General features: G+C 42.6%; 1 protein-coding gene across 3 annotated transcripts in view; it reads left to right on the top strand.

The window, feature by feature from the left end:
* The window catches only part of GMPR (guanosine monophosphate reductase), a 44,546-nt gene that overhangs the window by 5,018 nt on the left and 23,340 nt on the right, over nucleotides 1-16,188 (top strand). For 2 of the 3 annotated variants that reach the window (XM_074899715.1, XM_074899717.1), the window contains exons 2-6: nucleotides 164-283; nucleotides 959-1,042; nucleotides 2,689-2,862; nucleotides 10,089-10,170; nucleotides 12,484-12,590. In XM_074899715.1, coding sequence (XP_074755816.1) covers nucleotides 164-283; nucleotides 959-1,042; nucleotides 2,689-2,862; nucleotides 10,089-10,170; nucleotides 12,484-12,590 — 567 coding nt within the window. The remainder of the gene's footprint in view (nucleotides 1-163; nucleotides 284-958; nucleotides 1,043-2,688; nucleotides 2,863-10,088; nucleotides 10,171-12,483; nucleotides 12,591-16,188) is intronic. The other variant, XM_074899716.1, reaches the window with a different exon arrangement.

The raw sequence follows: 16,188 nt of genomic DNA, 5'->3' as shown, positions 1-16,188 counted from the left end.
TAACAAAATAAAGTGAGGCAATAGTGGAATGAAAGGAGGAAGAACATGAAATGTGAGGAAAACTAAGAAGTGGTGTCCAAACCTGTTGTATCTGAAGTTAGTGGCAAAACTCTTGTTGGGTTGCAATCAAGTACTTAAAAGATTGTGTGCCTATTCATTGCAGGTCGACCTCACACGCACCTTCACCTTCCGCAACTCCAAGCAGACATACACAGGAATTCCCATTATTGTGGCAAACATGGACACTGTGGGGACATTTGAAATGGCTGTGGTTATGGCAAAAGTAAGTCTTGATTCTCATTTCTGCAACAGCTGGGAAGCCACTGGGTGACAGTGAGCAGCCTCTGGTAGTTTTTAGCTATGGATTTGGGGGAACAGAGGGGCATGAGTTAAAAAATGCAGAAGAGAAGGTGTGGTTTCACTGCAAAGCAGCCGTGCTTTTATGGCAGTATCGGAGACAGGGCTCCAGATAGAAGATAGTTTCAGTGGATGTGCTTACTGGGTAGCTTCCATCTTGGGTGTGGCTCAGATTCAGGTGGAGCTTCTAGAGCTTAGTTTTTGAGATCTATATTATGTTCCCTTCCAGAAAAAAATTATTAGCTGATAGCAGTTTTGAAAGTGTAGGGTACTGGATAAAACTTGTAGCAGTCAGGAGTCACCAGATAATTAGCCCTGCCCTCAGGGCTCACCTTAATTTCTTGCAGCACTTAAGAACATTCAAAATATTGACCATAACTTCATGAAACATCAGAAACCCGATCCTGAACGGTCAGCTAAGTATGCAAAGTTATCTTTGAGGAGCTGTTTGGAGTTGCCTGATCTATTATTCACTGTTACTGTTCCTTTCAAGCAAGATGAGCCTATGCTTAAAATGGGAATTTCTGGTATCTTGTTATTCTGCAGCTGAGGGAAAGATGACTAACTTGGACATTAATATCAGTTTTCTTATTTTTGCTAGCATGCAATGTTCACTGCAATTCACAAGCATTATTCTCTGGAAGAATGGAAACTGTTTGCTGCCAATCACCCAGAATGCCTTGAGGTACATTTTCGTACTGTAAATTATTATGGTTTATTGCTTTGTTCTGAACTCACATACACTGGAGTCTCTTGGGAATACTGTTGTCAAGTGAGGTTTTGGGGAATGAAGATATTTGCTGTTCTTAAATGCATCAAGGGAAGTGGCTTGTCCTGGTTTGAAAAGAATAGCTATGTGAGTCCATTATGATAGTGTTTATATTAAGATGCAAAAAAGCAAAGTTTGTATAAGCCTGGAATGGAAACAGAGAAGTATCCTGAACAAAGACGAAGGAAATACTTGGGAATAGGTCTAACTGCTGTGCTTCTGCTATTGCTGGGAGCTGTGGTAGTGCTGGTGAGGAAGAAGCCGAAGACCACAAATGCAAATAGCCTTCAGTAACTCAACAACAGACTGGCCCTGCACGCCCTTGTGCTAGGCAGTCTTTGCTATCAGGTGTGCAAGTGGACCTGGAGCCTGTGGGCTGAAGGGGCCCAGGTGCTGGGCCCAAGCAGGGATGAGCACTGAAAGTCGTCAGAGCATATGTGGCCTCCATTTACCTCCTTGCACTAGAGCTCACACTGTGCAGCTACTGCTGCTGCCCCACTTGTTCACAGGGTCCTAGCCTGAGCCATTACAAAGAAACACCATTTAGTAAACTTAACCATTGACTGACTTTTTCGTGTTTCTTCAGTGTTCATCTGGCAGGCCCCTACACCAGGCAAGGCAGTTTAAGAGCATGCCTGGCTGTCTCTCCACCTCAGAGCTCAGTGCAGTTTTGAAACGTTTTCTGTATAGAAGAGAATACCACACAGCTGTACTGCATCTTCACCTGTGGCACATTTTAGAATTATATTATGAAGGCTGTTGATGACAGGATTGTCTGAAAGCCAGCCTGTCACTCAGGTTCATCGGGGTTGCTTATATGCCACTAAAAGGTAGAAAGTGGTCCCAGGAATATCCTGTGTCTGAACAGTTTGGCACTTAGCTCATTTGTGGTTCATAATCACTGGAGTAGGATCTCCTAGTGGTTAAATACCGACTTGCTCTGTGACCTTGGATCTCTGCAGAGGTTTTGTAGGCCAACAGCTGTGGAAACTATTTTTCTATTGGAAAGAACTCATAGGAAGACAAAGAAGGAAGCAGTCTGCTTGTTTTGAATGGTAGCTGACCCTGCTTGAGCAAGGGGGTTGGACTACACAGTCTCCAGAGGTCCCTTCCAAACTCAACTATTCTGTGATTCTCTAGATCAAGGGAGTGTTTGGTGAACTTAAAGACCCAGATTCGACACTCCAAGAGTGCCCCAAATTTAGCCACTCTGCCTTCCTAGAAATATATCAAGTTAGGGCTGCTTCTGTGTTTGTGTTAATATGAGTACAACTGAGCCTTTATCCATCTCAGGTATTGCCTATGCATGTTTGCCTATGAGAATCCACTTGTGAATGAAGGGCTGATAAATAGCTAATTTTGCTTTATTTTAGAGCCTTTAAACAAAAAAGAAGTAACACATTGATATTCCCAGGAAGGTATTTATTTCACATTACATAGTATGATTTTCACTAGTTTCCAGCATAAGTTCTCCCAAGACCATGCAGAAAAAGACGTACAAAATGTGTGTTTATCCCACTTTTTACAAACTACTACTCCTTCTGTTCTCTCTATCTTTCTAGCATGTAGCAGCAAGCTCAGGTAGTGGAAAAGCTGATTTGGACAAGTTAACAAGTATTCTAGAGGCCATTCCACCTATCAGATACATCTGCCTAGATGTGGCAAACGGCTATTCAGAGCACTTTGTGGAGTTTGTGAAGTCTGTCCGTGCCCTCTTCCCACATCACACCATTATGGTAAGTGTGTACAAGGGGTGGGGGGGGGTGTATGGGAATTCTCTCCAGCAGCAGGCCCCAAAGTTTGGTTGGTAGGCATCAGCTCCTCTGGTAGTTCCATCAATTTCTGAGTCCTCATTTAAATAAAGGAAAGAAGGAAGTGAAGAAAAGTCAAGTCTGACTCAAACCTCTTGTCTTCCAGACAAATACATGTGGACAGATACACTTCTGAGAATATAGAGGGCAGCTCTATTCATCTACCCTTTCAGTTCAGCAAGAGGTTGACTTTGAGCCAAATGATGACTGTAATAACATGTTGGCATTGTCAGTCCTCCATTGCTGATAATTTCTCTGGGAAGGCTCAATGGGTGCTCTGATACAGCAGTTTGATGTTGGCATGGCAGGCTGGGTGGATCCAATTTTTTTTCCTACTCGCATCCTCCTTCCCACACCAGATGTGACCTCTAATCATAAAGTGTGTAGGTTTATTTTGGTGATTCCAAGCTGAGGTTTGCTGTGGGAATGCGCCGACGTTTCTGGGCAATTGAGGCCAGTGGCTGTTTTTGTCTAGTAAATCACTATGAAGACAGCTGAATATAGACTAATCCTTGCCTGTGATAAGAGTCATAGGGGTATTGTGCAGTCATGAATGGGGTCATCAGAAAGCAAAATAGTCACTGCTGGGGCTTTTCACATGCCTTCTGTGATGTTTCTATCCCTTCTGAGAGCACTAATGCCATGCTTCTTCCAGCCCTTTTACACCAAGAGTAGGGTGTTTGCATCAGCACAGGACTCCTTGCAGCAGAGCCCTACTGCTTCTTTCCCAGGGCCCTTGAAGAAATGGGTCTGAATTTGTTTCCATGAGAATATAAGAACTTCTCAATCAAGCAGTAGATTCTTAATCAGGCTACCTTTCTTAAGCCAGGGCAACAAAAAATCATGTGTTTAGGCAACACTTTGTTACCTTTTCATGCTGTACACAAAGCTTCACAAGTGTAATGTAAATGTGAAGTAAAAATGGGCATAAATGCACACTCTGACTTGGTTCAACAGGGAAGTTGACATTCAGGCAGCTTGGGAGACTACATTCCTTCCTCCCATGTTGGAGGAAGGCTGTGTTCTTGCCTCTGAATGATGGTGGCATTGGAGAATGGAAGTGAGCTGGAATGCCTGTGGGGTTCTGGGTTACCATAGGCGAATGAATAGGCATCCTTCAGCAACTACCAGCAGACATGGGAACCTTTTTGGTATGGCCATATTTCCCATGGCTTTGGGGAGGGCTTCTGGAAGTTTGAAATGATAGATGTGGGCTTTTTGAGCTTCCTGCTTCACGTTCACTGCAGCAAGGGAAGGAGCTGTTCCCTTGCGTTGGATCTGAAGTATTGTCCCTAGTGACATGATTACTCCAGTGTCTTTGGCTTGAAAAGTTGTGGGAGGGAGCTTAAACCACATAGTTAAAAAAAAATTCTTCCCTATCAGGAGTGGAAAGAAAATTGCGTGTCATCCTCTCCTCCACCTCCCCACAGACTGCTGACTTTGCTGACTGAGGAGGGAACTCAACCAAGATGAATTGCCCAGAAGGTAGAGGAGGTCAATGTCAAAGTCAGGTATCAAGCCTGGATTTTAGTCCAAGGTCCTTAAGCCAGTCTCATCCACCACCCACATCTGTTAAGCTACTCAGTTTCTCTACTTCTGTGACTAAGGTTATTGTCACTTTAAGTATCATTGTTCTGACAGCACCACCTGCTTGAGCACATATACAGCCCTGACCTGTTCAGTCGCCTTCTCTGATTGTAGCTCCTTTCTCTGAACATGGTTTTGTATAGCTCATGTTTTTAATCTCCTGCATAGGGATAATTTCCATTCGTAAACCTTCTGTTTTCCAAAGTCTCCAGAGTCTGTGCAGTCCCTGCAAATCTCTGATTCATCTAGGGAAATACACCTCTACCCCACTTCCAAATGAGTTTACTTAAGACTCTGTGCCAAAATGGCCTTTTGAAGCCATTCCTGGCTGAAATGCAGGAGCTTGTCTAGGCTCCTTTTTGTGATACTCTGGAAGACATGTCCTGCTGCTACCTGTTCTGTCTGCTTTGATGTCTCTGTGCTGTGCCTGCAGTGTGCTCTCTGCTGTGGTGGCTTTCAAACAAAAGGGTTAGCAGTTAAATAGAAGGTATAAAAATAAAGAAGCTTTCTCATAGCTGAAAGCCATCTCCAGGACCTTGCAGGCTGTCTTGTTTGCTTTCCTCAGCATGACCATTCATTCCACAGTCAGCTGCAGTGCAGTACATAGCAGTAACCCAACCCTGGGTCTCAGGGAAGGTATGTTCCCAGGGGCCGTGCAATGGGTTCAGCTCTGAGGTTGAAAGGTGATGTGCAGAGCAGCTGTGGTTAACGTAGTACTCTGTGGCCAGTACTCCAGTGCAGATAGAGGATGCCTCTTGTGTAACAACCTCTCAAATGCAGGGTTTTACCTTTTTAAATACTTGCTTTTATAATCACATTACCTTATTTTCTTCTGTCTGGCTCTGACGCAAGCTCTTTTCACTCCTGCCTTTCAAACTAATTTACAAAGATCGATTTCTCCATGGAACACAAAGGATAGGGGAGACAAACAGGGATACAAAGGTACAACATGACTTGCCTTTAATCACTCATTAGATTGAGGATGGACGAAGAAGCAGTATTCAGGTCTCCTGAGTGTCTCACAAGTGCAGCACTGCCCCCCAGAATCAAGAGTAATGGTCCAGTGGGGTGTTTTGCTGTAGCACAGTATCATGTGCTTGGGTTGTGCCTACTTGCTGAAGTCTAAAGCAAAATTTCCATTGATATTCATGATAGAGGGTCAGAGCTTTCATATTACAGTATAGAGTCCTTATTTATTAGTGTAATTGTAGACGTTAGTGTTCTTCCATTTCACTGGAAGTCTGTTTAGCAAGCTAAGATACCTTTGCCAGCAAGCTTTGCCAAGTTTTTATCCTGAAATTTTCTTTTCGTAGTGTTGTCTGTTCATTATACAGGGGAAACCCTAGGGAGGGGAGCAGGGAGTGTGGCAGGACGGAAAAGGCAGGGGCACACTTGCAGATGCAGTAGCACCCACAAGATGTGGGCCAGGGATGGAGGCAAGCAGAATCACAAATCTGGAGCAGAGGGAAAAGACAGGGGCCAGAAACTGTTGCTCCCCTTGGAGTTAGTAGCAGAACTTCTCAGGGCTTTAGTGGAGGCAGAATTCAGATGGAGAAAGCCAGGCAGACTGCTCCCAGTTCATCTCTGAAACAAGCATCAGAGTTAGTCCAGTCATGGCATGTCCACCAGGGCTGGGCTCTCAGAGCAAAGGCCAGCTGGGATCCCAGGGTAGGAGACTGTCATGCTGCCAAGGCTGTCTTGGGTCAGTCTCAGTTCTGAGTGCAAGCCTCCACCTGATATGGCTCAGCCTCACAAAGGGCATCATCTCTCCATCTTAGGGTAAAGCACCCCTTGCCTTGATGGGTGGGAAGTGTCCTTTGGCAGTGTTCCTGATAGTGTGGAGGCACAGACTGTGCTTTCCTCTAGGATACAAGAAGAAAGTTTGAGAACTGTTGTCACAGACACTTCTCCCCAGCTTGATCCATTGCCATTTGCCAGCAGCTTTCAATCAGTGCAGCAGTGTTCCTGTCTTAGTGTGAGTCGATATTTATAGCAGGCTTTTATGAGGCACAGTATCAAATGCCTGACTGAAATTCAGAGGCACTGCCCTACTGTGTTCGCTAATTTTGTATCTCTGTCAGAGAAGCTGTAGCCTTTATAATCCTGTTAGGTGAAATCCTGATCCCATTAAAGTCAGTAGTGAAACTCCCTCTGACTTTTCTGAGGCCAGGATTTCCCTCAGGACTGACCCACAGTTCAGTCATCCTGGATAGTGCTGGAATGAGCCAAAGTGACACTCACTTGAAACCTCTTACTGAGTGATGGTACAGCTGAATATTGTCATAAGTGTGTAAGGCCAGACCCACAGCCAGGGTAATTTGTTGTAGCCCCTAATAACTGACCACGCTGTAAACATGGTAGTTTACCTGAGTTCCAGTTGTTACTGATGCTGTTATTTTACTGCCAGGGGTAGCAAAGTTAGATTAGCAGTCGGTGATTACCGGGCTATATCTGTTTCAAGAAAGCCAGTTCTGCAGCAGATTAGAAATGCATTGGCACGTGGGCTCACCATTAAGATGAGCATGCTTTTTGCTAATACAGTACTTCCATCAGTTACTATGTTCCCTGACTACTTGCCCAAATACACTGCAAAATATATTCTCTGTAGTGGCTTCTTTGTATGAGTTCCAATTACTTTACTTGCTTTTACTTGCTTTATATTCTTAGTTAATTTTAGGGGGGTTTCATCTCTGTAGTCTCAGTCTTTCTATAATCACGTTTTCAGTTTTGGTTTTTTTTTTTAGTTGAAGTATTCTGGCTTTACCTTACAGGTGGGGCTTTCAAAAGCCCTTATGCTTCTATTCAGCTGTCATACAGGCATCAGTGGTAAAGCAAGCATTGGTTTCAGTGGAAGTAGAGTTCAGCTGGATGTGAGAAAACAGCTTTCCCTGCTCCTCAGCTGTGATACTAGTGTCTCTTCACATACAGATAGCTGTGCCTCTCTGAGGTCTGTGAAAGGTACCTAAAAGAAGCAAGCCTGTCATCGGCAGGTTGAAGTCTGCTATGTAGAGCTCCCTATCTTCCCTGAAAATTTGTTAAGGATCTGCAGATTCAGAAAGACAGAAACCGCTGATGTGTATACATGCATTCCAGGAAAAAATGTATGCTGGGGACATAAGTGCTTTTCCCTGCTAGGATGAGCATTTTGAATCAACATATGCAGTTCCAACATTCTCTAGCAGTAACTTAACATTAAACGTCTGGTTAGCATTTCTGAAGAGACAGTTTGACAACCTGCTATGCTCTGCTAATAAGAAGACACTGCTGTTTAAGTTAAATACATGTTTGATCCCAAATCTCATGGAGCCACTGACTTTTAATACCCATTTGTTCCTGTTTATAAATCTGTTGCATGTACTCCAGTATTTCACCAAGTTGTAAAGTGCTGCGTGTCACACTGCACAGGTAGTCATCTGCCTTCCAGGCATAAACTGCTTCCTTCACGTTGTAAGCAGTGTGCTCTCTGTCACCCCACCTTGGAGTGTACAACAATTAGTAGAACAAATTACCACTGAGCAGAAAGGAAACAGCACTTATCTGGAAACACTGTACCTATTATATATTCTTTATTTCCTGACTGCTCTATTTTATTTTATTTTTAATCAATATCATGCAGTTTTGAGCAAAGTTAAGTGATCCTGTGTCCTAGACCACAAATTGCTGCCTAACAGTATCATTGTTTTCATAAGTGCCTCAGGTGGTGGCTTGTCAGCTGTTTCAGGCTAATAAAAGGGGGAAGTAAAATCATTAAAAATAAATAAATGGTGAAATAGGAGCCAAAAATCAGTAAGTGCAGAATAGACCTTGCCCAGCATTCCCTGTGTAGCTCCTGTTGACTTCAGCAGGAGTTTTGTTTCAATAAAAACTAAGAAAATATTAAGTAAGGATTTTAGGATTTGTCTCTTGCTCTGCCCATATCAGTACTGCTACAAACACTTGCTAAATCCTGGAATATCATTACATAAGAGGTTTTCTGAACATCTCTAGATCCTAAATTTGAATCTCTGCAAATGAGTAGCCCCATCTCAGTACAAGTGCAAAACAGGTGATGTGAGCAACTGGACTTGTGTTTCATGCAGGTTTATTTTGTGCAGTTTTTCTAGTTAGGAGCATGCTGTAGATGTGAGAGAAGCCATAGAGCTGAAATCCAAACCATAATTAGTTTTCAAGTGTCTGATGGGATGATGGGTCTGATGAATCCCAAAGCGCTTGAAGGAGCTAGTAGATGTTACAGCAGGACCCCTCAGTCACTTGCCAAAGGTCTTGGGAGTCTGGGGAGGTCCCTGCTGACAAAAAGCTAGCCAGTGTTATTCCATTTTACAAGTAAGGCCATGAGGGAAGACCTGGGAAGCTACAGACCTGTTAGTCTAATCTCATTAGCTGGAAAAATTATGGAGGAGATCATATTGGGTGCTATTGAAAGACATTTAAATAATAATGCAGTATTCAGGCTAGTCAGTAAATGTTCATGAAGGGAAAGTTCTGTTTAATTTTATATCCTTCTATGATAAGGTCACCCATCTAGTGGATGAGGGAAGGTGGTGGATGTAGTTTGTCTGGATTTTAGTAAGGCTTTTGATACTGTCCCTCACAGCATCCTTCTGGAAAAGCTGTCCAACAGTGGGATGAGCAGGTTCATTGTGTGCTGGGGGCTCAGAGGGTTGCAGTGAATGGGGCTACATCTGGCTGGTGACCGGTCACCACCGGTGTTCTGCAGGGCTCAATTCTAGGGCCAGTGCTGTTCAATTTTATCAGTGATCTGGAGGCAAGAGTTGAATGCACCATTAGCAAGTTTTCTGATCATACCAAACTGGGAGGTGCTGTTGACTCTCTGGAGGGACAAGAGGCCTTGCAGAGGGATCTAGATAGATTGGAGCATTCGGCAATCATCAGTGGCATGAAATTGAACAAGAACAAATGCCAGATTCTGCACCTGGGACAGAGTAACACCAGACACAAGTTAAAATGGGAGAGGAGTCCCTGGAGAGCAGCCTGGAGAAAGGGAACTGGGGGTGCTGGTTGACAGCAATGTACAAAATGACAATAGTACCTTCCTTACTCTTTCAGTACTCAAATTACTAAATCCTACAGGAAAAAGATTTGCCAGGGTTTTAAATCAGATCTGAACATCTTCCCATAAGGTGAGGTATGCAAATAGGATGGTGGGCTATAGGCTGTTCAGGGGGGATAGGCAGGGCAGGAGAGGTCAAGGAGTTTCACTGTATGTAAGGGAGAAGTTTGACTGTATAGCCCTTAGGACTATGGATGATGTGATTGAGAACCTCTGTGTGAGGATTAGGGGGATAGAAGACAAAGCAGATATCCTGATGGGATCTTAAGGATCAGGGTTTCCTGGACCTATCATGAAATTTGTTTGACTTGAGAATGTACCTGTATGATTTGTTTAATCACTGTGGCATGCACAATGAACAGTATATATTATTCTTGACTCTATATAGTTGAACTTGTAAAAGCACTGGATAAAACTCTACATTATTGTCATTAGTCTTTACTGTGGTAGTTTTGAAATCTCCAGTATACGTGATGTTGTTCCTTCTGTCTAGGCAGGCAATGTGGTCACAGGAGAGATGGTAGAAGAACTTATTCTTTCTGGAGCAGATATTATTAAAGTTGGTATTGGACCAGGTAAGTCAAATCCAGTCAAATAAGGGTGACTTATGGTAACATTGGTGAGGGAGTTGTCCTGATGGAACCAGTGTGTAATGCTGTTTATTGTCTATTAGGATGCTTAGGCCCACTAAGGTCAACAAAGTAACAGTGCACTTGCACATAGTATATTTAATAAATACATGGGCAGGCTGCTAGTGTTTTGTACTGCAGACTGTTAGTACTGCATCTTTGGGCAGTGAAGATGCCTATTATGGGAAGCACTGAGTTGCCCGTGTTGTTGACATTATCACTGATAATATGTGTTGTCTTTAGGAACACTTTTTCCAGCTTGTTGAAAAGAGGCTGAGTCATCCCAGCTAAAGCTGAAAGAATACTGTGTTCAGGTATCCACTCTGTCGAGGAAAGATAGGTTTCTAAGTAGCTTTATGATTTGCGTTCAGTTAATCTGAAGTTGCCCATCTTGTCAATGCCTTCAAAGATGAAATGGCATTAATTAAGTGTGAAGTATGGGTAACATTGCCTCTACCTGTTGCTGTTGCCTGGGAGCAAAAATATACATTAATGCACTTATATGTTACCTATCACTATAATGTTCCCATGGATAATGGGAGGACTCTAAACTTCTTACAGTGTTTTTCCTACCTTCCCTTCCTTAATGTTTTCTGGCACGTACTGCGTATTGTCTTCCCTTTTTTGTTTCGCTCCCTTGTATGTTTCTTCATGTGCTCCTTCCTCTTGTGATTTTCTTCTCAGACAGCAGCTGGGGTCACCATACATGGGCTAGATTTTAAACTGGCTAACACAAGTGCCACTGACAGTATAGCTGTGATCAGCCAGTGTACTGCAAGCAGATTGTTTACTCTACAATGCCAAATAGTTATGGTCCATGAATGGATAATTTGAGCAGAGCAAATGATGTAATAAAGGTTGCAGTTGTGCCCAGGAAGACAGCAAACAACAATAAATACTGCAAATTACATGAAGAATAAACATCAGAGATGTTGCGATGCAATTGTCACAGGCAAGTTCAGATATAAAAGAAGAAATATTATAGTTTGTAGCCTCAAAGTGGAAATAGTTAGGAGTAAATGGTGTACAGCCCTCCCTGGAGATCTTCCTGAACAGATCTGGTACAAGTTGATCACCCAAAACTACAAGTAACAAATGTTCCTCACAGAAGATCAGATCTTGAGGCTCTTTTCCAGATAATGGTCCATCCTGTGGAAAGTGGCAGTGATTTATTATAAGGCATTACACACATAAGTACAAACACTGTGAAGATTATTTTATAGCTAATTATCTTCCTACTTTGCAGAAATACTTCTCAGTGTTTTCACCATGTCAGTTCTTTGAAAGATGTTTGGAAACTTTTACTTTACTGGTAGCTCAAGTACACCTGCATATCAGCTGGGTGAAGGAATCCAGATTTCACTGCATTTGGTTTAGAATCTGTTCTGAAATTCTTGTTATCATGCAGACCTTTATGGTCTGTATCCTAAATTATAAGATCTGGACTGGCAAAAAGCAGTCCTCATTTTGACTCTTAATTTGAGGAGAAAAATAGAGAAGGTATTGCAAAAGATCTATAGCCATGTTACCATGTTGAGCTATAATTAAAGTGGGTATTTTTATATATATGCATATACCTTTACTTTTATATATACATGTATATATGCACCAAGTATGGATATATAGTTTAATAATCAGATGTAATTAGTATATGTCCTGTAATATTACACTATACAGCTTTCTGATGATTACTTACCTCACTTCTTAAATAATGTGTATTGATTTTCTTATATTCCCAACTATTGCAATCAACCAATTATTTCTGCTTTAAGTATTAGGCAAAAGATGGGTTTCTCTCCATTGTGGAAAATCCCCACAAAAAAGAAAATAAAAGCACAGAATTTCCCTTAGAATGATTTAAAAAAACATATGTAGAAAAGAGATAGGAATTTTTATTGGAAGAAATATTTGGATATTAAATGCTGCAGCTGTGTCTCACAGGTTGTGGCTCTGGTCCTTTTGTCCCCCTTCCTTTCAGGCACCTCAGCCAGATTTGCCTTCTTGTGATGCAGTAATTCCCTCACCAGGAAGCATTACTGATGAGACCTAAGCTGAGAATTGTGGCCCTGGAGAAGAAAGGGGGGGTATTAGTTCCTATGTGTTCCTTTTATCCGTGAGAAGGCAACATTGGCAACAGACTTCTTGAGGGAAAAAATAATGCAGACATAAACACATTTTTTCTGCAAGAAAAAGAAAACAAGCTGTATCTTTTCTGTCAGCCTAATGGGCTATGTTTTTTCCTCTCATTCTCTTGTCTAGGTTCTGTGTGTACTACTCGGATTAAGACGGGGGTGGGCTATCCACAGCTAAGTGCTGTTATTGAGTGTGCAGACTCAGCACATGGCTTGAAAGGACATATCATCTCTGTAAGTAAATATCATCTACTCTGATTCCCACTGTGCAAATCGTTGTGGATTAGGAGAATCAAACAGTCCAGTACCCTGCATGTTAAAGGATATCCTTCTGTCATCCCCAGTTGACCCCTGGGGTAGCTCCTGGGGTAGTCAGTGGAGATTTAAATGTAAAGAAATCGACTCCCTCTAATGTTTAAAAAGGCTTGGGCACCTCATTCCTGTTTGTGCCTTTGGAAAGCTGCTTCTTGCTCCCTGAATGGAGTAAGCTGTTATGTGAACAGAATAGAAAGCTTGATAGTGTTTTCACGTTGAAGTAAACAGTAATTCCTATGAAAGTTTTCTGAAAAATGAGTGAAATGTAAACATGGCTTTCCTCAGAGAGTGGGACTGAGGGACAGACAGGCAGTAGAGGGGAGTACAAGGTAAGATGGTATGAGCCCATCTATGTCTCTGTAGGTGGATTGGTTCAGAGAACATCCTCACAGAGCTCTCCGTGCAGGAGCAGGAGTGTTTCAGAAGCAGCTCTGTTGAGCACAGCTGGCACATGAACCAATTACGTTCTCACAAAGCTCTGGGGAAATAATGAGCCTGTGGATTAAAAAGAGCATGCATCTGTATTGCCTGCTAATGGCAGCTCCCACTCTACCAGCAAGACCAGCATCACCTCACATAGAAAAAGTAAATCTGTAAGCATGTCCTCAGACTGAGCTAGGCTGCAGCCTACAGCACCCAAAGGTCCTGTGTGCTGAGGCACACTCAGCCAGTCACTGGGCCCCTGCCTGCCTCAGGCTTGTGCAGTCTCTGCAGGCTGGCTGTGAGGCAGCTTGTAATCAGGAAGGCATAGGGGCTAACCAGCCTGCTGGGCTCACAGGTACCCTCACAGCCTGCAGTCTCCCTCAGCAGCCTTAGAAGAGACCACACACTGAATTTTAGGTATACTGTCAAGAGAAATTGCTGGAAAGCCCTGATTTGTTTGACCCAGTCATGACTAGTATCCATGTGAGGAAGGAGGTGAGAGGAGAACGGACTGACTGTGGATGGGCATAGGGCTTGACTGTATCTCTTGGAGCTGTGAGTATAATGGAGCCAGAAGACAAGTAGGTGTTACAGTTGGATCTCTCTTGCTCTTTATTGTTAATGCATATGCATTCCTTTCTCTCCATGGCTCCTCTGTATGAATTTTGCAGGAAAAAAAGAGAAGCAATCTGTGATTTTATGACTTGGGCAGTATTACAAATGTTTATGTCTATAGCAGACAGCAGAACATGTGTGCAATAGAGCATGAAAGACTGACTCATTACTATGAAGGCTGGATAACTATAGGTGTCATCCTAGCAGTGGTGCTCAGAGACCAATCCTAGTTTTGCAATAATCATTTTCTGCTAGCAGCCCTCAGAAGAACGTTATTATCCTGATTTTACAAGAAAACAGGGAGTGTGTATTTACTGTTGAAAAATGAGATGGTTCTGTACTATTCCTCCTCTCCTTTCCTGCTTCAGGGATGGATCAGTTCCTGACCTGCTTAGGTCATACTGGCTTCAGTGAACCCACACCTATCAACCCCCTAGTCATTACAGGGGCAGCATAGGAGGGCAATTTAACACCTGCCTGTCACAACATCTGGTCCAAGAGAATTACCTTCAGCTGTAGTTGGGGTCTTTTTAATACCACTTTCAACTCAACTCTGTCACTGAAGCTAAGGAGACTAAAACAAGGGTGAGGATATTACACCCAAATCTGCAGCATTCAGATAGATATTGGTGTGTTCATTGGGGAAATAAAAGACTGGACCGTGTGATCATTGCCAGAGGTCTGGCAAGAATGTCACAAAAGAGAGGTATCCTCCTGAAGGAAAAACACTGTATGTTTTTTACATATTTTTTTTACAAGCCTAAGTACATAATCGGATCTAATGGCAACAAATATACATGGCATCTCTCAAGATGTCTCACTACTGTCATTATGTAGATTCAGGAAGGGGGCATACCCTGCCTGAACCAAAGCTATCTACATCGGTTTGACAGGAGAAAATATGTCCAGCAATTTTTTGTTACATTGATATGGAAGTAGCAGGAAGGATATGAAAAGATTCAAAACCTATCAGCTGTCTTCACGTAGATTATATCTGATGGTGTGATATAGGTTAGTCCCTTGGGACACTTTCTTGCATCCACTTCTGTCTTGTCCAGTACCTTCATCGAATTGCTTCTCTTTCATGTTACGTTGGCTCAGCTTATCTATGAGGGGAAAGAAGTCCCACTCATGGAATGAGAAAGTGACTGTGCTGAGCACAGTACAGGCACTGCAAGGACAGAGCACAGTTGAAGCCCATTCTGCAGTAGCTCTGCTAGGATGGCAGCACAAATCAGGATTTTAAATGTTTGTGTTACTAAAGTGATCATGTGTGATTTTTGGAGCTGATATGTTGACAAAGAAGGTGACAATTTTTAGGCAAACATTAGATAGTCAAAGTGAACGCCTGGTGTCTCTCTAGTCATTTACTCAGAGAAGGGGGAGGTGAAATTGCACCAGTCACTTTCCTCATGCTAAATTATCTTTAAGACTCAAAGCTCACCTCAAAAGTTAAACTTTCATGACTCACTGAAAGAAGAGAGGAAACCCTCTGTAAGATACAGGCACTGTTTCTGTCCTGTGCTATTTGTCTGGAAGCCAGTAGTCTCAATTTTCCTTCTTGCTAATCCATTGGCCTTGAGAAAGTGCAGCAGTGAGTTACAGTGGAGGGGCCATTTAGCAGGAGAGATCCTTCAGCAACGCCCTGCTTGAGATAAAGTTTCTGTTTCTGGTAGGTCAGAGAACTACTACGCTGGATAGAGAGGCAGTCACGTATTCTAGTAAGCCAGCAATGTGGGGAATGGAAAGCAGCCTTGCATGTGTCCTTTCTCATTGGCTATCGTTTGATAGAGATCCCTATTCCCCCTTTACCCTGCCTGGGTGACAGGCCATCAGCATTCAGTGGAAAGGATGACTAAGGGGTTCTTTACCCAGCTACTGCCATACCATCTCTTCCTCCACACAGAACACTTTCCATACAGAAATAAGCCCAGCATGTGTAGTTCAGAATAAAGCACCATATGTATTGTTTCTACTGCTGTATATGCCACAAACTTTATATATCTTTGGCATAATAAATAACTATCTGTTTGCTAATACTGTAGGAAGGGCTGGTTATACAGTTTATTATAAAGGTTGCTTGAAATATATAAATCGTAGTTATAAACTTATAATAAGTTGCATACAATATTAAATATTCAACCAGTTCGTACTGGTTTTCCATACTTCATTTCTTTTCCTCAGGATATATTTCGTTGTTGTAAAATGGTTTATCTGTTTGGAGACCAAGACTGGGGAAAATAATATTATTTTAGCTATGTTAAAATAATTCTGTTGATTGGAAAGCTGTTTTCTCCTTTCCTTCAGTTTAGCACCCCTTTGTCTCAGAATCATGCCCTCTGCAGGCCCCATGGCCACCCTTTCTACTAGATTATTTCAGAATAACTCCATTTCTCCTGGATTCACAGGGGGATTTGTACAGATACATTTCCCCAGGGCTCTGAGGTAGAGGCATAGCCTGCAACAAGCCCCGTGACTG

The sequence above is a fragment of the Athene noctua genome, chromosome 2 (genome assembly GCF_965140245.1).
Source record: "Athene noctua chromosome 2, bAthNoc1.hap1.1, whole genome shotgun sequence".
NCBI classification, from domain to species: domain Eukaryota; kingdom Metazoa; phylum Chordata; class Aves; order Strigiformes; family Strigidae; genus Athene; species Athene noctua.
This window is presented reverse-complemented; position numbering and strand designations above follow the sequence as displayed.